This window comes from Leuciscus leuciscus (genome assembly GCF_965113295.1).
Source record: "Leuciscus leuciscus genome assembly, chromosome: 14".
Taxonomy (NCBI): domain Eukaryota; kingdom Metazoa; phylum Chordata; class Actinopteri; order Cypriniformes; family Leuciscidae; genus Leuciscus; species Leuciscus leuciscus.
Window position 1 is genome coordinate 1,275,135 of NC_138738.1, and position 22,500 is coordinate 1,297,634.

Genomic DNA, 22,500 nt, shown 5'->3' on the forward strand with positions numbered 1-22,500 from the left:
TGTGTCCGTTCTCGTAGCCCTGCCCGTGTGAGGTGCGCCATTTCCCACTCGCGCTGTTCTGTAGTTTACTAAATGTTTATTAATTCTGAATGTGTCCCGTTTTGCGTGTCCATCTATATTGCACCAAATGCGACACTGCACTCCATGACCTTGACCGTTTTGGACGCATAGGTACCTCAGCGCCTGACGCCATTTTGTTTTCTGACTAGTCGATTAGGGCCGACAGCGCCGACTAGTGGTTGTGACAGTCGACTAGTCGGCTAGTCGACTAGTTGATGAAACCCCTAATGTATGTATGTATGTATGTATGTATGTATGTACGCATGTACTGTGTATGTGTGTGTATGTATGTAATAAAATATTTAGAAAAAAAAAATTCTGCTTAAAATTGATTGTAAAAACCATAAACTATTGTTCAAAAATGTAGGGTACTTAAAAAAAGAGCAAGGACATTAAATTGATCAAAAGTGACAGTAATAACATTTATAATGTTACAAAAGGTTCCATATCAAATAAATGCTATTATATATAAAAATGTACACATATAAAATTGTATTGCACATATACATATATGGACTTACTTCTCATCATTTATGAACTCTAGTATATCCTGTTCCAGCTTAAGCAGCATCATTCTGTCTCTAAAAGAGTAAAAAAAAGAATTTTAGACATAAAACTGATCCAAAAAAAAAAAAAAATAAAATCAAATGGAGGCCGAGGTTGCGTTCAAACTCATATACAAACTCATATACTTCACTGTGTGCTTTGCTGGTGAAGTATACAAATGTAAATACAAACTTTTGAATATGCAATATTAAAGGTCCCATGACATGCTACTTTTTGTAGGCTTTAATATAGGCCTTAGTGGTCCCTAGTACTGTATCTGAAATCTCTTTCCAAAAATTCAGCCTCGGTGCAGAATTATAGCCACTACAAGCCAGTCCCAGAATGAGCTTCCTTCAGACAGGCCGTTTCGGTGTCTGTAGCTTTAAATACTAATGAGGAGGAGAAAGGCGGCGCGAGGTGGAGGGTGGGTGTGGCCTTGACCATCTTGCGCAACGGGACCGTGGCGTGCATGTTTACGTTGGATATAGCAATGGCAAGAAGACACGCAGTCTTTCAAGCATTTCAGTTTGACCCAGAATCTGATCCAGATGGAGAAGCAACGGATGAAGAAGTTGCAACTCAGCGGCTCCAGCAGGACGTTTCCGAATGGTCAGTTTAAAATATTATGTCTGGATACGGTACTTTATTCGGATGGTTTAGTTATTATCATGTAGCTAACGCGAACCTGCTGTTGCCTTTTCATGAGAGATCTGTAACGTCTGTATTTATCTTATTACAATATCATCAAGCTCTGCGATCTTGAAATGCGGATATCGCGCGCGCCATATAACCAACAGGAAAACGGTTATCCAAATAACAAAGACGTGTACAACACTCACGTTACAGTGTGTGTATTCACACACATAAACTGCATAGCTGCATAGCTAATGTTACAGCCACATTCTACGTGTAAAATCTAGGTAACGTTAACCATAAACAGTAAAGCAACACACTTATATATCATTAGTTGACTTACTTGTCCGAGGTGTGTAGCTGAGCCAAAGAGAGTGATCCAGACTTTAGTTTCAGACGTTCAGCAAGCCCAGCTCTGTATTGACCCTTCGGTGTTCATTTGTACATCCAATTATTGAGCAATTGTTATGCTTCGCTCGCTCAAAAGCCATGATATCTCTCGTCTCGTGGACAAACTAAAATCGCGCGCGCGCGTTCCTACTTCCTAGCGCATTTTCTCATGGGCGGAAAATCTCTGGGCGGGCAAAGCAGAGACAGGGGAGGTAACATTTCCTCCTTATGACGTCATAAGGAGGAGATTCAAGATCAGCGCGTATGAACCTCCATTTTCTCAAAGGCAGAGAAAGATAGCAAAAGCTCGATTTACACCGATTGAAATTTTTAGAAACTTGGGGACCATATACAGGCTAGGGGAACTCATATTAATGTTAAAAAACCTCAGAAAGTGAAAATTTCATGTCATGGGACCTTTAAAGGAGCCGTATGTAAGATTGTGGTCAAAACTGGTACTGCAATCACTTTCAAATGACTGTAGAACGGTGTATCCCCTCCCCCTCCCCCCTGACTCGAGGATCCAGCAGGAACGTAGGCTGCTATAGCTGTGGTAACTAGAGCAGAGCTGGCAACCCCGATGCCGAAACACTACTGACTTCGTGATTGGTAGATAGGTGGAGGGTGGAGCATCAGGCCAAAATACAAGATGACAACATCAACATCAGTTGAGGGCTGCAACTTCACTTTTTAAATGACAATATCCTGGCCGGACTACTGTTGTCAGAGATATAAGTATTTGAAATGAACATGATTTCTTAATGTCTAGTGACATATCAGGACCATTTTATGATTAATTGAAATACATTTCTTACATACAGCTCCTTTAACACATGTAACGGGTCATAGAATTGATACTAATCTAGATGCTGCTGACCTCTTAATCACACAATACTCATGCAAACATTAGCAAAGAATCTCTAATAATCTAAAAATGCATTAATAATTCACATTTCGGTTCATACACTGAAAATCCGCAGTGGCGTGAGATCGCTCTGGCTCAGCTCTAGAGAAGCACATGATCTTCTCTTCCGCATTAATAACACCAGTTACAGCGCGAAATAAACATGAATGAGCATCTGAAAGTGTGTTAAAAGATAGAGTACAACTTATCGAAATCCGTATCATGTGACATGGAGTCGCCCAATCAGTGTTTCAGCCGTGGAAAGACGTCAGTACAGCTTGTAAACAATGTCATGTAACGTCATATTTACCTCAGAAAAACCATATCCAGTGACCATAAACTCATCAGTCAGCGAGAAGAGTTAACTCTAGAGAGGAGCATTTTGCTAAATATATGCACCATATTACATATTCATTATCATTTTTAATGTTCTTCAATTTTTAATGCATGTTTGAATAAATCTGGCAGGTTATTATGACAGCCACCATTTAAATGTTTATATCTCATATAACTTTATTATTATAAAAATAAATAAAAGTGTAATTTAAGTGTTTGTATACAAATCAGTATATTTTTACCTTTAATATGATAGTAGGCTAATAAAGCCTATAGGCTTACCACTGACTCCCATAGTTTACAGCATTAGTTACGAGATTTGTTTTCCTTGAGAAAATTTGCCATGTGTTGTACCTGATATCCAAAACAATCAATATTGAATCGCATCGGAATCGAAATCGAATCGAATTGCAAGCTTGTGGATCAAAATCGAATCGAATTGTGAAATTTGTGTCAATACCCAGCCCTAATGTCTAGCCCTAAAACGCTAGTGTGGACGGAGAGCGTTTTCAAATGTATCCGGACTGATGTAGATGTGGCCTGAGGCGGAAAAAGGAAACCCCGAGTGTAAGCAGAGACGAGGGCTGAGGATGAGACGCTGGCGACTCTGATGTCACTGTTGTGTCTAGAGCGAGGCCTGTTGTACCTGGGGTTGTTTTTCAGTGTGTTCACCAGGAACTCGTGCACATCAATCCCTGTGGAATCAGTGTATTCCTGACTGGAGTCTGGAAGAGAACGGGAAACATCGGATCAATGTGAACGTCACCACTAAAACATGAAGGATCAATCACTGAAGTAGCTCATCTAGTTACACAGAATTACTACAGAACTCTATTTTATCGTATTATAATATTTCGATGTATCATGACTGCACATTTTGTGTATAATATAATATTTTTTAATCATCGTTTCTTTTTGTTTGGCTGATAAGTGTTAAGAACTGCTGTTAAGTTGCACTTTACAGGTGAAACTCGAAAAATGTGAAAACCCCACATTCAAAATCTCAGAATAATAAAAAAAAATAATTCATAAGCTGTAAGCCACAATCATCAAAATTATAACAAATAAAGGCTTGAAATATCTCACTTTGCATGTAATGAGTCTATATAATATAAGTTTCACCTTTTAAGTTGAATTACTGAAATAAATGAACTTTTGCACGATATTCGGATTTTTCGAGTTTCACCTGTAAATAAAGTGTCCGTGTTACAGTGTAATTATACATTCAAGTACCGAGTGATAATAATTAACATGTACTTACTATAGAGTTAGGGTTAGTTGCATGTAACTGAATAATTAAGTTATCACTATAGTAGGGGTGACCCCGAATAGTCGAAGATTCGATGCTTCGATAGGAGGAGCCTGATTCGACTACCGATCTCACGGTCGAATCTTCGCAGAGGTGTTATGAAACGAGGATCATGCCACTTTGGCTATATGAGGGGCGCTCAATGTCTGATTTCACATAGAACTAGCTTTTATGTCAATACGTTAATATTCAGCCTATGATAATGCTGTAGGCCTATATAAAAATGTGCAAAGAAAGAAGCTTTTAATAAATATTTTTTAACGTGCGTGAATAAATCGAAACACCCCGTGACAGATTTAAGTTTCACTTTCAATCCGTGACCGACAGAGGAGCGTCTTCGCGGCAAGGATTTAAATCTTTAACAATGTCTGGGATAAGAAAATCTAAAGTGTGAATGTACACCATCAGAAAGGATATTCTCCAAGGCTGGATTTAGCATCAGGAAAACCATGATCGCACTTCTGCCGGCCAACGTTAACAAGTTGGTTTTCCACGGGATATTCTAAAATGCTTAACGTGAAAAAAGCTTTTAAAACGCTTAAAAGCCACTTTAACGTGGCTTAATGTACACAGTACACACTTTATTAAGAAACCATACTATATTAACACAGAATATGAACGCAATGCGTTTTCATATTTTTATTTAACTATTTTAGGAGATTAAGTCGTTACACGTTTTTCACGTTACGTGTTTTAGAATGTATTTTATCCGCGCGCACAATTTGAAAAGACTCCAACGGACAGACAGAGTGAAAGACTTTCAGGATTTGTTCTCTCGATCAGGTAGGGTACAAGTGATTTCAAAACGTTTCAGCCGGTTCTAATTTTATTTTTGGATGCTGTGAACATGTTTAGCTAAATACTGCCACTCCAGTTTAGCATTTATTGTTGTTTCTGCAGTTAAAAAGACAAAGTTGAAAATTCTGGCTACTATCGTTATTTTCATAATTTCTTTATTTTTATTTTATTTATTAATCTGTCAGGGTTATCTAATCTAACTATTTGTGGCTTGTATTTTGAATATATGTTCCCCTGCACTTTAGGCATTTTGCACACATTTGCTCCTCATCCTGTGACTTGATTCTGATTTATTTCGTTTTGTATTTTTATTTATTAGAAAGGTATATCCTGTTCTAATTTAATTTAGTAAATTAATTGTTTATTATTTCGGTGCATCGATGTTGTGCTGTAGGCTGGCCTGCTCACACAGGTAATTTAGCCGATTTAATTTGATTTGCATGTGAAATGCAAATCTGCAGTGTGGCCTTTCTGGAGTTATTTATGTTATTTCTTAGTTTTATTGATCAAAAATGTTTGTATACATTTTCTTCTATATCTTTGTGTGATTTTCTGAACATCGCGGCTTTGAAACGTTAAAGCCCCGCCCCCATACACATGATTCGACTATTAGTCGACTATAGGAAAGACATGACGATTCTGATTCGACTATGAAAATCCATAGTCGGGGACAGCCCTACACTATAGTAACTACATGTAACGTGTGACAAGGACACTGTAAGATAAAGTTTTACCGCAGACTTTTATTTTGACACCGCTGAGAAGGTGCATCGTTGATTATGTTTTTCCATTTTTATTTATGTTCTATTAATAATACAATATGATATGATTACAGAATCAAGGAGTTTCTCTCTAAAATATAAATTTCTTTATTTTACAGATTTATTTTTTATCAAGTTCAAATTAGTTTATGCATCTTGATATTTTGCAATAGTTTAGTATTAAGTAAAAACAATTATACATACATATATATATATATATATATATATGAAGACTTCAGATGCAAAAGTGCCATCTGAAATTTTCTTCTAGAATGATCATTTTCATCAAGCTCGTATGTTTATGTTCAGCTATTTCACTTTAATGGCAATGATAACTATCTATTAATGGTCATTAAAGTGAAATTACTGAACTTAAACATACGAGCTTGATAAAAATGCACATTTTAGAAGAAAATTTCAGATGGCACTTCATATACCCTAACCCTATATATATACACTCACCTAAAGGATTATTAGGAACACCATACTAATACTGTGTTTGACCCCCTTTCGCCTTCAGAACTGCCTTAATTCTACGTGGCATTGATTCAACAAGGTGCTGAAAGCATTCTTTAGAAATGTTGGCCCATATTGATAGGATAGCATCTTGCAGTTGATGGAGATTTGTGGGATGCACATCCAGGGCACGAAGCTCCCGTTCCACCACATCCCAAAGATGCCCTATTGGGTTGAGATCTGGTGACTGTGGGGGCCATTTTAGTACAGTGAACTCATTGTCATGTTCAAGAAACCAATTTGAAATGATTCGAGCTTTGTGACATGGTGCAGAAGTAGCCATCAGAGGATGGGTACATGGTGGTCATAAAGGGATGGACATGGTCAGAAACAATGCTCAGGTAGGCCGTGGCATTTAAACAATGCCCAATTGGCACTAAGGGGCCTAAAGTGTGCCAAGAAAACATCCCCCACACCATTACACCACCACCACCAGCCTGCACAGTGGTAACAAGGCATGATGGATCCATGTTCTCATTCTGTTTACGCCAAATTCTGACTCTACCATCTGAATGTCTCAACAGAAATCGAGACTCATCAGACCAGGCAACATTTTTCCAGTCTTCAACTGTCCAATTTTGGTGAGCTCGTGCAAATTGTAGCCTCTTTTTCCTATTTGTAGTGGAGATGAGTGGTACCCGGTGGGGTCTTCTGCTGTTGTAGCCCATCCGCCTCAAGGTTGTGCGTGTTGTGGCTTCACAAATGCTTTGCTGCATACCTCGGTTGTAACGAGTGGTTACCGTATTTTCCGGACTATAAGTCGCACTTTTTTTCATAGTTTGGCTGGTCCTGCGACTTATATTCAGGTGCGACTTATATATCAAAATTAATTCAGACTGAGATGAACCAAGAGAAAACATTACCGTCTACAGCCGCGAGAGGGCGCTCTAGTTGGCGGAGTTGTTCAAAAGCGACACCAAGGATGAAGAAAATGATGTGGAATGAGATCGCGGGAGCTTGGTGAACTTGTTTACTGGTAACTTGCTTGTTGGACTCGCTGGCTTATGTTAATTTAACCTATTCAGCCTCCCAGGTATATGTTCTTTATGCTATTGTGTAGCTGAATAACTGTTAATGTGTTGCGTTAACATACCGGACACCTATTCAGCCTGTTGTTCTGTGTAGTTGAATAACTTGCCTTTCCAGATTAAATGTCTGTTCTTGGTCTTGGATTTTGTGAAATAAATTTCTAAATAAATGCGACTTATATATGTTTTTTTCCTCTTCATGACGCATTTTTTGACTGATGCGACTTATACTCCGAAGCGACTTATAGTCCGGAAAATACGGTATTTCAGTCAAAGTTGCTCTTCCATCAGCTTGAATCAGTCGGCCCATTCTCCTCTGACCTCTAGCATCAACAAGGCATTTTCGCCCACAGGACTGCCGCATACTGGATGTCTTTCCCTTTTCACACCATTCTTTGTAAACCCTAGAAATGGTTGTGCGTGAAAATCCCAGTAACTGAGCAGATTGTGAAATACTCAGACCGGCCCGTCTGGCACCAACAACCATGCCACGCTCAAAATTGCTTAAATCACCTTTCTTTCCCATTCTGACATTCAGTTTGGAGTTCAGGAGATTGTCTTGACCAGGACCACACCCCTAAATGCATTGAAGCAACTGCCATGTGATTGGTTGATTAGATAATTGCATTAATGAGAAATTGAACAGGTGTTCCTAATAATCCTTTAGGGTGAGTGTATATATATATATATATATATATATATATATATATATATATATATACAAACATTTAAATTAATATTTATAAAAAATATATTTTATTTGCAGCAATTATTCTGCATGTTATTTATATCTTTAAATTGAATAGTGACAGCAGTAAGTGTGTGTTATTACCGCGCGAGAGCATCTTGCGTGGAGTTTTATCCTTCTTTTCCCTCTCCTCATTCTCGTACTCGTCTTTTGAGGATTTCTCCTCCTCTTTATCGGATGGACAGCTGATGTGGAGCTGGATGATGTCCTTCACGGGTGCAGTTGGATTGAATAAACAAAAAACATGAATATTAATGAACACTAAATATTCATATATATAGGAATATTCATACAGTAAGGAAAATAAGTATTTGAAAACCCTGCTATTTTGCAAGTTCTCCCACTTGGAAATCATGGAGGGGTCTGAAATTGTCATCGTAGGTGCATGTCCACTGTGAGAGACATAATCTAAAGAAATATTTGAACACCTGAAAAAATCAATGTTAATATTTGGTACAGTAGCCTTTGTTTGCAATTACAGAGGTCAAACGTTTCCTGTAGTTTTTCACCAGGTTTGCACACACTGCAGGAGGGATTTTGGCCCACTCCTCCACACAGATCTTCTCTAGATCAGTCAGGTTTCTGGGCTGTCGCTGAGAAACACGGAGTTTGAGCTCCCTCCAAAGATTCTCTATTGGGTTTAGGTCTGGAGACTGGCTAGGCCACGCCAGAACCTTGATATGCTTCTTACAGAGCCACTCCTTGGTTATCCTGGCTGTGTGCTTCGGGTCACTGTCATGTTGGAAGACCCAGCCTCGACCCATCTTCAATGCTCTAACTGAGGGAAGGAGGTTGTTCCCCAAAATCTCGCAATACATGGCCCCGGTTCATCCTCTCCTTAATACAGTGCAGTCGCCCTGTCCCATGTGCAGAAAAACACCCCCAAAGCATGATGCTACCACCCCCATGCTTCACAGTAGGGATGGTGTTCTTGGGATGGTACTCATCATTCTTCTTCCTCCAAACACGGTTAGTGGAATTATGACCAAAAAGTTCTATTTTGGTCTCATCTGACCACATGACTTTCTCCCATGACTCCTCTGGATCATCCAAATGGTCATTGGCAAACTTAAGACGGGCCTTGACATGTGCTGGTTTAAGCAGGGGAACCTTCCGTGCCATGCATGATTTCAAACCATGACGTCTTAGTGTATTACCAACAGTAACCTTGGTAACCAACAGGTCCCAGCTCTTTTCAGGTCATTGACCAGCTCCTCCCGTGTAGTTTTGGGCTGATTTCTCACCTTTCTTAGGATCATTGAGACCCACGAGGTGAGATCTTGCATGGAGCCCCAGTCCGAGGGAGATTGACAGTCATGTTTAGCTTCTTCCATTTTTTAATGATTGCTCCAACAGTGGACCTTTTTTCACCAAGCTGCTTGGCAATTTCCCCGTAGCCCTTTCCAGCCTTGTGGAGGTGTACAATTTTGTCTCTAGTGTCTTTGGACAGCTCTTTGGTCTTGGCCATGTTAGTAGTTGGATTCTTACTGATTGTATGGGGTGGACAGGTGTCTTTATGCAGCTAACGACCTCAAACAGGTGCATCTAATTTAGGATAATAAATGGAGTGGAGGTGGAGATTTTAAAGGCAGAATAACAGGTCTTTGAGGGTCAGAATTCTAGCTGATAGACAGGTGTTCAAATACTTATTTGCAGCTGTATCATACAAATAAATAGTTAAAAAATCATATATTGTGATTTCTGGATTTTTTTTTTTTTAGATTATGTCTCTCACAGTGGACATGCACCTACGATGACAATTTCAGACCCCTCCATGATTTCCAAGTGGGAGAACTTGCAAAATAGCATACTTATTTTCCTCACTGTATGTATATATATATATATATATATATATATAGTGTGCATATGAATTTTAATGGCAATATCTTAATGGGGTCCGTTTGAACTGTTTGCAACGGATCATGAAACATCACAGAATCAATTCTAGTGAGATCTTGTACAGATTTATTCGGTCCCGTACCGACTGTGACATCACGTCACCTGTGATCATGTGACATTACCTGTGATTCTGGAGGACCGTCGGTTGAGAACGGACCTGATGATTCTTCACACACTGCTAGACTCCTCACCAGCTTGAGCTTGGCATTCGACTGAGACACAGGACAGAAAGATCAGCAAAAGACATCAGCAAATCATTCAAATCTCATACCTGGGAGATGCATTATGGGAATGAACAAGGTGAATATTGTGCTGCCACTGGTGCTGTCCATTAACTAACTTATCAACGCGAAATCTGTTTACTTCAATTTCACATTCCAGTTCTTATTATGAATGATTCATCGTTCTACAATATTCTACAGAAAACATCTGCATTCATAACCTTTCATTTAAACATCATAACTTCCCCATCTTCTCTGCTGACGCAAACAAGACTGACACGAGTCATGCGCTGCCTGGATGACTGTGTTAACGAGATGTAATTACTAGTTAGAAACTCTCTGATATGCCTGTCAATTAAAGAATCACAATGAGAAAGAGAAATCAGAAATTGTGCAATGCATTATTTTTTAGACCAAAATCACTTGAAAATGTACAAAATGTCTTAAATATAATTTCAGTGTTTAAATATAGTTTCAAAATGTTTTAACCACCCAATCAGATTCTAATAGATACTTTCACACAGTCCTACATTATTTAATACGGAATATCCTGTTGCACTAGTGTTGCATCATGGAAGTTAATGCTTTTAAAATGTTGTTTAATTTAGTTGGTAAAGGGCTGATAAATCTTATCTGAGTGGACTAAGCGTGTGTGTGTGTGTGTGTGTGTGTGTGTGTGTGTGTGTGTGTGTGTGAGAGAGAGAGTGTGCGTGTGTATGTGAGAGCGAGCGAGAGAGAGAGAGAGAGAGAGAGTGTGTGTGTGTGTGTGTGTGTAACATCTGGAAAGGACCATCATCACACTCACAGATTTGCCAACTAGTGCAAAGGCAACAGAACTGAGTGAGAGGTCGAACGGAAGCAGCGATAACAAACTCAGCAGTAAAAACAAGAATCTCCCTTAAAGGGACAGTTCACCCAAAAATGAACTCGTTCATCTTTGAAACTCAAATTAAGATATTTTTAAAGAAATCTGAGAGATTTCTTTCCCTACATTGAAAGTCTACGCAACTACCATATACTATATACACCTTAGCTTAGATTTCTACACACGCTTTCTTACTTTGGCTTAGATTTCTACACACTCTTTCTTACCTTGGCTAAGATTTCTACACACTCTTACACACTCTTTCTTACTTTGGCTAAGATTTCTACACACTCTTTCTTACCTTGGCTTAGATTTCTACACACTCTTTCTTACCTTGGCTAAGATTTCTACACTCTTACACACTCTTTCTTACCTTGGCTTAGATTTCTACACACTCCTTACCTTGGCTAAGATTTCTACACACTCTTTCTTACCTTGGCTAAGATTTCTACACACTCAGATTTCTACACACTCTTTCTTACCTTGGCTAAGATTTCTACACACTCTTACACACTCTTTCTTACCTTGGCTTAGATTTCTACACACTCCTTACCTTGGCTAAGATTTCTACACACTCTTTCTTACCTTGGCTAAGATTTCTACACACTCTTTCTTACCTTGGCTAAGATTTCTACACACTCTTACACACTCTTTATTACCTTGGCTTAGATTTCTACACACTCCTTACCTTGGCTTAGATTTCTACACACTCTTTCTTACCTTGGCTAAGATTTCTACACACTCTTTATTACCTTGGCTTAGATTTCTACACACTCTTTCACACTCTTACCTACCTTGGCTAAGATTTCTACACACTCTTTCTTACCTTGGCTAAGATTTCTACACACTCTTTCTTACCTTGGCTAAGATTTCTACACACTCCTTACCTTGGCTTAGATTTCTACACACTCTTTCACACTCTTACCTACCTTGGCTAAGATTTCTACACACTCTTTCTTACCTTGGCTAAGATTTCTACACACTCTTTCTTACCTTGGCTAAGATTTCTACACACTCCTTACCTTGGCTTAGATTTCTACACACTCTTTCACACTCTTACCTACCTTGGCTAAGATTTCTACACACTCTTTCTTACCTTGGCTAAGATTTCTACACACTCTTTCTTACCTTGGCTAAGATTTCTACACACTCTTTATTACCTTGGCTTAGATTTCTACACACTCCTTACCTTGGCTAAGATTTCTACACACTCCTTACCTTGGCTTAGATTTCTACACCCTCTTTCTTACCTTGGCTAAGATTTCTACACACTCTTTCTTACCTTGGCTAAGATTTCTACACACTCTTTTCTTACCTTGGCTTAGATTTCTACACACTCTTCCTTACCTTGGCTTAGATTTCTAAACACTCTTTCTTACCTTGGCTTAGATTTCTACACACTCTTTATTACCTTGGCTTAGATTTCTACACACTCTTACCTACCTTGGCTTATTTCTACAAACTCCTTACCTTGGCTAAGATTTCTACACACTCCTTACCTTGGCTAAGATTTCTACACACTCTTTCTTACCTTGGCTAAGATTTCTACACACTCTTTCTTACCTTGGCTAAGATTTCTACTTACCTTAGCTAAGATTTCTACACACTCCATCTTACCTTGGCTTAGATTTCTACACACTCTTTCACACTCTTACCTACCTTGGCTTAGATTTCTACACACTCCTTCTTACCTTGGCTTAGATTTCTACACACTCTTTCTTACCTTGGCAAAGATTTCTACACACTCCGATAAGATTTCTACACACTCTTTCTTACCTTGGCTTAGATTTCTACACACTCTTACCTACCTTGGCTTAGATTTCTACACACTCTTTCACACTCTTACCTACCTTGGCAAAGATTTCTACACACTCTTTCTTACCTTGGCTTAGATTTCTAAACATTCTTTCTTACCTTGGATAAGATTTCTACACTCTTTCTTACCTTGGCTAAGATTTCTACACACTCCTTACCTTGGCTAAGATTTCTACACACTCCTTCTTACCTTGGCTAAGATTTCTACACACTCTTTCTTACCTTGGCTTAGATTTCTACACACTCTTACTGTGGCTTAGATTTCTACACACTCTTTCCTTGGCTTAGATTTCTACACACTCTTACCTACCTTGGCTTAACACTCTTTCTTACCTTGGCGTAGATTTCTACACACTCCTTCTTACCTTGGCTAAGATTTCTACACACTCTTTCTTACCTTGGCTTAGATTTCTACACACTCTTACTGTGGCTTAGATTTCTACACACTCTTTCCTTGGCTTAGATTTCTACACACTCTTACCTACCTTGGCTTAACACTCTTTCTTACCTTGGCGTAGATTTCTACACACTCCTTACGTTGGCTTAGATTTCTACACACTCTTTCTTACCTTGGCTTAAATTTCTACACACTCTTTCTTACCTTGGCTAAGATTTCTACACACTCCTCCTTACCTTGGCTAAGATTTCTACACACTCTTACCTAACTTGGCTAAGATTTCTATACACTCTTACCTAACTTGGCTTAGATTTGTACACACTCTTTCTTACATTGGCTTAGATTTCTACACACTCTTTCTTACATTGGCTTAGATTTCTACACACTCTTTCTTACCTTGGCTAAGATTTCTACACACTTCTCCTTACCTTGGCTTTGATTTCTACACACTCTTACCTAACTTGGCTTAGATTTGTACACACTCTTTCTTACATTGGCTTAGATTTCTACACACTCTTTCTTACATTGGCTTAGATTTCTACACACTCTTACCATGGCTTAGATTTCTACACACTCTTTATTACATTGGCTTAGATTTCCATACACTCTTACCTACCTTGGCTAAGATTTCTACACACTCTTTCTTACCTTGGCTTAGATTTCTACACCCTATTTCACACTCTTACCTACCTTGGCTAAGATTTCTACACACTCTTTCTTACCTTGGCTTAGATTTCCATACACTCTTACCTACCTTGGCTTAGATTTCTACACACTCTTTCTTACCTTGGCTTAGATTTCTACACACTATTTCACACTCTTACCTACCTTGGCTAAGATTTCTACACACTCTTTCTTACCTTGGCTAAGATTTCTACACACTCTTTCTTACCTTGGCTAAGATTTCTACACACTCCTTACCTTGGCTTAGATTTCTACACACTCTTTCACACTCTTACCTACCTTGGCTAAGATTTCTACACACTATTTCTTACCTTGGTTAAGATTTCTACACACTCTTTCTTACCTTGGCTAAGATTTCTATACACTCCTTACCTTGGCTTAGATTTCTACACACTCTTTCACACTCTTACCTACCTTGGCTAAGATTTCTACACACTCTTTCTTACCTTGGCTAAGATTTCTACACACTCTTTCTTACCTTGGCTAAGATTTCTACACACTCTTTCTTACCTTGGCTTAGATTTCTACACACTCCTTACCTTGGCTAAGATTTCTACACACTCCTTACCTTGGCTTAGATTTCTACACACTCTTTCACACTCTTACCTACCTTGGCTAAGATTTCTACACACTCTTTCTTACCTTGGCTAAGATTTCTACACACTCTTTCTTACCTTGGCTAAGATTTCTACACACTCTTTTCTTACCTTGGCAAAGATTTCTACACACTCTTTCTTACCTTAGATTTCTAAACACTCTTTCTTACCTTGGCTTAGATTTCTACACACTCTTTATTACCTTGGCAAAGATTTCTACACACTCTTTCACACTCTTACCTACCTTGGCTTATTTCTACAAACTCCTTACCTTGGCTAAGATTTCTACACACTCCTTACCTTGGATAAGATTTCTACACACTCTTTCTTACCTTGGCTAAGATTTCTACACACTCTTTCTTACCTTGGCTAAGATTTCTACTTACCTTAGCTAAGATTTCTACACACTCCATCTTACCTTGGCTTAGATTTCTACACACTCTTTCACACTCTTACCTACCTTGGCTTAGATTTCTACACACTCCTCCTTACCTTGGCTTAGATTTCTACACACTCTTTCTTACCTTGGCTAAGATTTCTACACATTCCTTACCTTGGCTAAGATTTCTACACACTCTTACTTACCTTGGCTTAGATTTCTACACACTCTTACCTACCTTGGCTTAGATTTCTACACACTCTTTCACACTCTTACCTACCTTGGCAAAGATTTCTACACACTCTTTCTTACCTTGGCTTAGATTTCTAAACACTCTTTCTTACCTTGGATAAGATTTCTACACTCTTTCTTACCTTGGCTAAGATTTCTACACACTCTTTATTACCTTGGCTAAGATTTCTAAACACTCTTTCTTACCTTGGATAAGATTTCTACACTCTTTCTTACCTTGGCTAAGATTTCTACACACTCTTTCCTTGGCTTAGATTTCTACACACTCTTACCTACCTTGGCTTAACACTCTTTCTTACCTTGGCTAAGATTTCTACACACTCTTTCTTACCTTGGCTTAGATTTCTACACACTCTTACTGTGGCTTAGATTTCTACACACTCTTTCCTTGGCTTAGATTTCTACACACTCTTACCTACCTTGGCTTAACACTCTTTCTTACCTTGGCTAAGATTTCTACACACTCCTTCTTACCTTGGCTAAGATTTCTACACACTCTTTCTTACCTTGGCTTAGATTTCTACACACTCTTACTGTGGCTTAGATTTCTACACACTCTTTCCTTGGCTTAGATTTCTACACACTCTTACCTACCTTGGCTTAACACTCTTTCTTACCTTGGCGTAGATTTCTACACACTCCTTCTTACGTTGGCTTAGATTTCTACACACTCTTTCTTACCTTGGCTTAAATTTCTACACACTCTTTCTTACCTTGGCTAAGATTTCTACACACTCTTTCCTTGGCTTAGATTTCTACACACTCTTACCTACCTTGGCTTAACACTCTTTCTTACCTTGGCTAAGATTTCTACACACTCCTTACCTTGGCTTAGATTTCTACACACTCTTTCTTACCTTGGCTTAGATTTCTACACACTCTTTCTTACCTTGGCTAAGATTTCTACACACTCCTTCTTACCTTGGCTTAGATTTCTACACACTCTTACCTACCTTGGCTTAGATTTCTACACACTCTTTCTTACCTTGGCTTAGATTTCTACACATTCTTTCTTACCTTGGCTTAGATTTCTACACACTCTTACCAACCTTGGCTTAGATTTCTACACACTCTTTCTTACCTTGGCTAAGATTTCTACACACTCCTTCTTACCTTGGCTTAGATTTCTACACACTCTTACCTACCTTGGCTTAGATTTCTACACACTCTTTCTTACCTTGGTTTAGATTTCTACACACTCTTACCTACCTTGGCTTAGATTTCTACACACTCTTACCTACCTTGGCTTAGATTTCAACACACTCTTTCTTACCTTGGCTAAGATTTCTACACACTCCTCCTTACCTTGGCTTAGATTTCTACACACTCTTACCTACCTTGGCTTATATTTCTACACACTCTTACCAACCTTGGCTTAGATTTCTACACACTCTTTCTTACCTTGGCTAAGATTTCTACACACTCCTTCTTACCTTGGCTTAGATTTCTACACACTCTTACCTACCTTGGCTTAGATTTATACACACTCTTTCTTACCTTGGCTTAGATTTCTACACACTCTTACCTACCTTGGCTTAGATTTCTACACACTCTTACCCACCTTGGCTTAGATTTCTACACACTCTTTCTTACCTTGGCTTAGATTTCTACACACTCTTTCTTACCTTGGCTTAGATTTCTACACACTCTTTCTTACCTTGGCTTAGAATTCTGGACACTCTTACCTTGGCTTAGATTTCTACACAATCTTTCTTTGGCTTATATTTCTACACACTCTTACCTTGGCTTATATTTCTACACACTATTACCTAGGCTTATATTTCTACACACTCTTACCTTGGCTCGTTTCCTGGTGTGTCCGTGATTCTGACAGCGCCGCTGTAGAGACAAAACACAATATTTATTAGTGACCATTTAAAATCATTCATTAATGATGAACTTCAGCGCCAAACAAAACTTGATGGCCGATACTTTACAAATAAAATATTTTATTGTCACCAGTGTTAATTTCGTTAACGAAAAAATTTACGTTGATGACCTTTTTTCCCCTGACCAAGACAAAGGTGATGAGAGACGACCCACGTCATTAAACGATAACTGTTGCAATATCGTTGACAAAAAAAGACAAGACTGAAATGCGTTTAAAAATAAATAAAAACTTCGAATAAAGGAGAAGACAACACATTACAGACTGTTTTTATGAGCGTTCATGCTTACGGTTGCCAGAGATTTCAATAATTTAAACCCCAGTCAGAGCTTTTCTGTTAAAAGACCACGTTTTCTACCCGGTCTTTTCAATAGTATCTGGCAACCATACGCACGCGCGTGCTTTCTACACTTCTGAAGAAGCGCGGATGATCTGAAAACACAGACAAGTAAGCTGGAGTTCTGCGATCTTCATTTGAGATTTTCATTGAAAAGATTTTCTCACAACCCATTTTGGTGAATAGACAGGATTTTGATGAAAGATGAAAAATTTATGCTGAAGATTAGACAAGTCAGAAGAGTCGCATGCCTTGATCAAACAGGATCAGGTTATTTTATGTTTAAGATCAATCAAACATAAAATCTCACAGCATTAGCTGTAACATGGAGGCTGCAAGCCTATGTACAGTGGAGGAAAACCAATACTGGCTTTTGGGTGATAGATAAATAATTGACCCTTCGCAAGGAGTTTGATTGACAGGCGATCTGACCAATCATAATCCGCCATCCGCCATTTTTTTCTGACAAATCAGTCAGGAGAGTTAGTAGATTAACGTTGAAGGTTTGAACTTGAAAATCAACCACATTTAAAAAAACTAGTTTCAAGTCTCCTTCCTAGTGCTTGTGAAATCTGCAGAGGTTACCTGAGCATCCTGAGAAAGGTTGTCGTCAGGATCTGTTATGTCTGGGTTGGTGTCTTTAGAGGGAGCGGATGGGATGGTTTTTCCACGGATGCCTTCGGGAGCGTCGGTGAGCATCGTGTCGTCGTTCTCCATCCCGTCGGCAGGGAAAACCACTGACATTTTCCCTTAAAGCGCAAACCAGCACACCTTACAAACCCAGACAGCGGCTGAGGAACACAAGAGGAGGAGGAGATGCAACATGAGGGACCGCTTCAGAACCCAAATTTCCTGATAATTTACTCTCCTCCACGTCATCCAAGTTGTTCATGTCTTTCTTTCTTTAGTCAAAACGAAATATAGGTTTTTGAGGAAAACATTCCAGGATTTTCCTCCATATAGTGACTTCAATGGGGTCCAACGTGTTGAAGGTCCAAATGTGAGTTTCAGTGCAGCTTCAAAGTCTCGACACGATCCAGCCGAGGAATAAGAGTCTTATCTAGACAAACCAGCGGACATTTATAACAAAATAAACATTTATATACTTTTAACCACTAATGTTCATCTTGCACTAGCTGTGATGCGCCACACATTACGTAATCAGGTTGAAAGGTCACGCGTGTTCCAGGTCAGAAATGTGGTGAAGGGCGAAAAAACTATTTTTTTTGTTGTAAATGGCGTTTGACTTAGTCTTTGCACGTTGGCTTTGTAAACACTAGGTCTGTACTTACACCTACGTCACGCTTGACCTTTCAACCTGATTATGTAATGTGTGGCGCATCACAGCTAGTGCAAGACCAGCATTTGTGGTTAAAAGTATATAAATGTTTGTTTTGTTATAAATGTCGGCTGGTTTGTCTAGATAAGACTCTTATTCCTCGGCTGGATCGTGTCGAGACTTTGAAGCTGCACTGAAACTCACATCTGGACCTTCGACCCGTTGGACCCCATTGAAGACACTATATGGAGAAACATCCTGGAATGTTTTCCTCAAAAACCTTCATTTCTTTTCCACTGAAGAAAGGGAGACATGAACATCTTGGATGACGTGTGGGAGAGTAAATTATCAGGAAATTTTAACTCTGAAGTGAACTAATGCTTTAATGATAGTAAAATTGTACTTTTTGCAAGTATCATGTGATCAAGTCATCACTATTTTACCTGACACACCAGGTGCTTTAGTGTGGTGGTGTGTGTTCTTCGGTGTGTGTGTGTGTGTTTCTATGGCTGAGAAGAGCGCGGGGGGGACGTCATGGTGAAAGGGTGTCTTCTAGGTTTCCTTGCATCCTGAACGGCGCTCACACACACACACAACCATCACAGCTCCTGCTGGAGAGAAACACACCGGTTACATGAGACCAAACACACAATATAAACAGATTAAAGCGAGATGCATGCGTTCAAGAGTGAATACACCTCCATGTTTAAATTTTTTATATACACATCTCGTTTAAATATCCGGCAAACTAATTGTTCTTGATCATCATTGCCTTTTTCCCTTAAACAATAACTCTGTTTGTTTAAGTAAAAATACATGTGTCATTTTTTTATTATTATTTCCTAATTTTGAATATCTCGGATTTGAAATTTCTCTGGGACTTTTTGACTGTTAGTCAAAGTCAGAGACAATGATGACACTATTTGAAATCTAATTGTTTTCTGTTAATTGTCACTCTCCTTAAAGCTACACTGTGTAACTTTTTTTTAAGTTGATTCTTAGCAAAAAACACTTTGTTCTATCAAAAGTATATGTGCTCATTCATGTGTAATTACTTCCACCAACTAATAAAGTATTCTCGTAAGCGTAGAATCTGCCATTTATAATACATACGAGCGAGTCGCTCGAGTGACGGCAGCCATGTTGCCCCTCCATCTTGAAACTACATTAGCCAAAGAGGGACATACCTGGAAATTCAAGCTTCGCCTTTCGTGTTTTACACTCAGTGACACAGAGACGAATGCGAGGGGGAGATTACTCACGACTGCCGGCAGATTTGAAAGATTGCTGATGGAGGATCACGCCTGTTCTCGAGGACATATAACAGAGTCGCCAAGGAAGCGAAAGAGAGAATTAAAACGTCAACGCGACAGGAAAATCAGCAAGACCAAAGTCAATACTGGAGTAACTTTTCCCAGATGGAAAGAGCTCATGAGGAGCAAAGACTTTAAAACGGACGCCGAGGTTGCCTGCTTTCTTCTCGACAGGTAATTCAGCCTATTTGTGTAAATTCGAAGTTTTATAGTTGCTTGTCTAAGCATAGCATGGTTGTGCATAACGCCAGAACGACCTCTAGTATAACTTGCGTTAATTTTCCTCACGTCAATGGTGAAAAAGTATTGTTTACCTTGTAACATAAATCTGTGCTGCGACGGATCACAGGTGATGAATAGTTCTAACCTCATCACTTGAAGGAACACTCATGGACGAAGTCGAACTGGAAGCCATGTTAATCTTGGAATAATACGGCCACCGTAGGAGTTAAAACGCCCTCGGAATTGAAAGGAACAGAAACTAATATTCACTGGGTAGTCATATACAATTTCACCGCTAGATGGGGGAAAATATCAGACAGTGTAGCTTTAAATTTCCCCAATGTTTCCATTGCAAATTTGGCTATGCGGTATCTTTTATTATTTACTCATTTAGATTCATTATTTTACGTATTTTATCTATATATCTAATTTGGTCCATTTGTACAATTCTACCTTGTCCATAATGTCACGTTGGGCAAAAATCAGATTTTTTTTTTACTGATTTTTTTATTTGTGTAGTTGTCTTTGGTCCTGTCCTGTGATTGCACTGTTTTTGTCTGTAAAATTGAAAATACTACAATAAATATGATGAATGTGAGTGAATGCAGCAGCAGACGGTGTGAATGCATCTGTATGTGGGAAAGAAAGCATGACTCGTGTCGTCAGACTGTGTTTGGCATGTAATACCAGCGCACTACATACTGAAGAATGTGCACATACACTGCATACGCCTGCCAGTTATAAAACAGCAGTATATAGTAATAAACACGGCTGCTGCATGACCTGATCAACACAACCACCATCAGAACGAGCAGAACGTTCAAGCACACAAGACATTAGTCTTGACAGAAGTATTCAGTACACTGAAATACAACAAAATGATATAACATAACATATAGGCCTAACACAACACGTTACATGTTACATTGCACGTTATGTAATGTGGTGTTATTATGTTATGATAAATGTTCTGTTATTTAATGTTATGTGTTGTTATGTTACGTTATAACACAACATAAAATATAACATATCTTGTTCTGTTCTGTTATTTTGTTATTTGTTATGTTGTTACGTGTTGTTATATGTTAACATTACATAACGTAACATGACATAACATGTAACAACATATGTTGTGTTATGTTATATATGTTGTGTTGTTTTGTTTTATGTTATGTTGACATTTAAATGTAACATTTAACATAACATGTAACAAAACATAACGTAAAGAATACATGTTATGTTATATATTATGTGTGGTATTTTGTTATTTTGTTATGTTAAACATGTAACATAACATGTTGCGTTGTTATACATGTTGTGCGTTGTGTTATATGTATGTTGACATTTAAATGTAACATGTAACAAAACAACGTAAAAAATAGAACATATGTTGTTATAAATGTTATATAACATAACATCATATAACAAATGTATATAGGAACTCGGAAGGCACACACAGAAGTGCAGATATTACACACACACGGGAAATGTGGTGCACAGAAATCGTGACCGTATGTACAAGCGTTTTAATAATAATTGATTGAATGTTGCATCTATTGAGTGGAATCACTGCAGAAATTGTGACATTTTTAATCCAGTTTCTGTACAGACTGTCCGACCAACACAAGCGATGAAAGATGACTTTCTGTTCATTTGTCGCACTTGAAATAGAAGATGAACGCATTGTATTGTGGGATACAGGATCTCAACACACATTTGGGCAAATGTAGGTCATCCATGTTTCTGAAGCAGAACATTCCCATCCTGAGCACACACTGAACACGACACTGCAGACACACACACTGAACATGACACACACTGAACACCACACACACTGAACACGACACACTGAACACGACACACTGCAAAAAAACACATTATACCTGTGTGTGTGTGTGTGTGTGTGTGTGTGTGTACGTACAGAGGAACATGGAACAGTGCATTTTGTGTTGTGTTGAGGAACTTGCCACTGCTGTAAAACACACACACCCACACCAACACACACACACTCTCATAAGACCGCAGCAGAGACTGAGCCGCTGAAAGAGTGAAGGAAACTCCAGCGCTGACGTCACACTGCAGAGACTGAAGAGAGCTGGGGTTCCCGACTGCAGAAAACACGTCACCAGCAGCACATGACACCGCCGACCAATCACACACACACACACACACACACACTGCAGCAACGAGGCCGTCCTCAAGAATCAACTCAAGAAGAAGATGAAGGAGAATGAATGAGGGAGAAGAGCGTTCATGAATGAGCCGTCGCCATCTCTCTCTCTCACACACACACACTCTCTCTCCTTCTGTTGCCAAGGAGACGC

General features: G+C 38.9%; 1 protein-coding gene across 14 annotated transcripts in view; it reads right to left on the reverse strand.

Moving 5' to 3' along the window:
• Positions 1 to 22,500, reverse strand: part of r3hdm2 (R3H domain containing 2) — a 94,614-nt gene that overhangs the window by 34,173 nt on the left and 37,941 nt on the right. For 11 of the 14 annotated variants that reach the window (XM_082136353.1, XM_082136349.1, XM_082136347.1 and 8 more), the window contains 7 exons: positions 19,085 to 19,252; positions 17,948 to 18,153; positions 16,935 to 16,976; positions 10,051 to 10,140; positions 8,114 to 8,237; positions 3,516 to 3,594; positions 582 to 641 (listed from right to left, as the gene is read on the reverse strand). In XM_082136353.1, the coding sequence (XP_081992479.1) occupies positions 582 to 641; positions 3,516 to 3,594; positions 8,114 to 8,237; positions 10,051 to 10,140; positions 16,935 to 16,976; positions 17,948 to 18,106 (554 nt within the window). In that variant the 5' untranslated portion in view covers positions 18,107 to 18,153; positions 19,085 to 19,252. The remainder of the gene's footprint in view (positions 1 to 581; positions 642 to 3,515; positions 3,595 to 8,113; positions 8,238 to 10,050; positions 10,141 to 16,934; positions 16,977 to 17,947; positions 18,154 to 19,084; positions 19,253 to 22,500) is intronic. The other 3 variants (XM_082136354.1, XM_082136352.1, XM_082136356.1) reach the window with 1 other exon arrangement.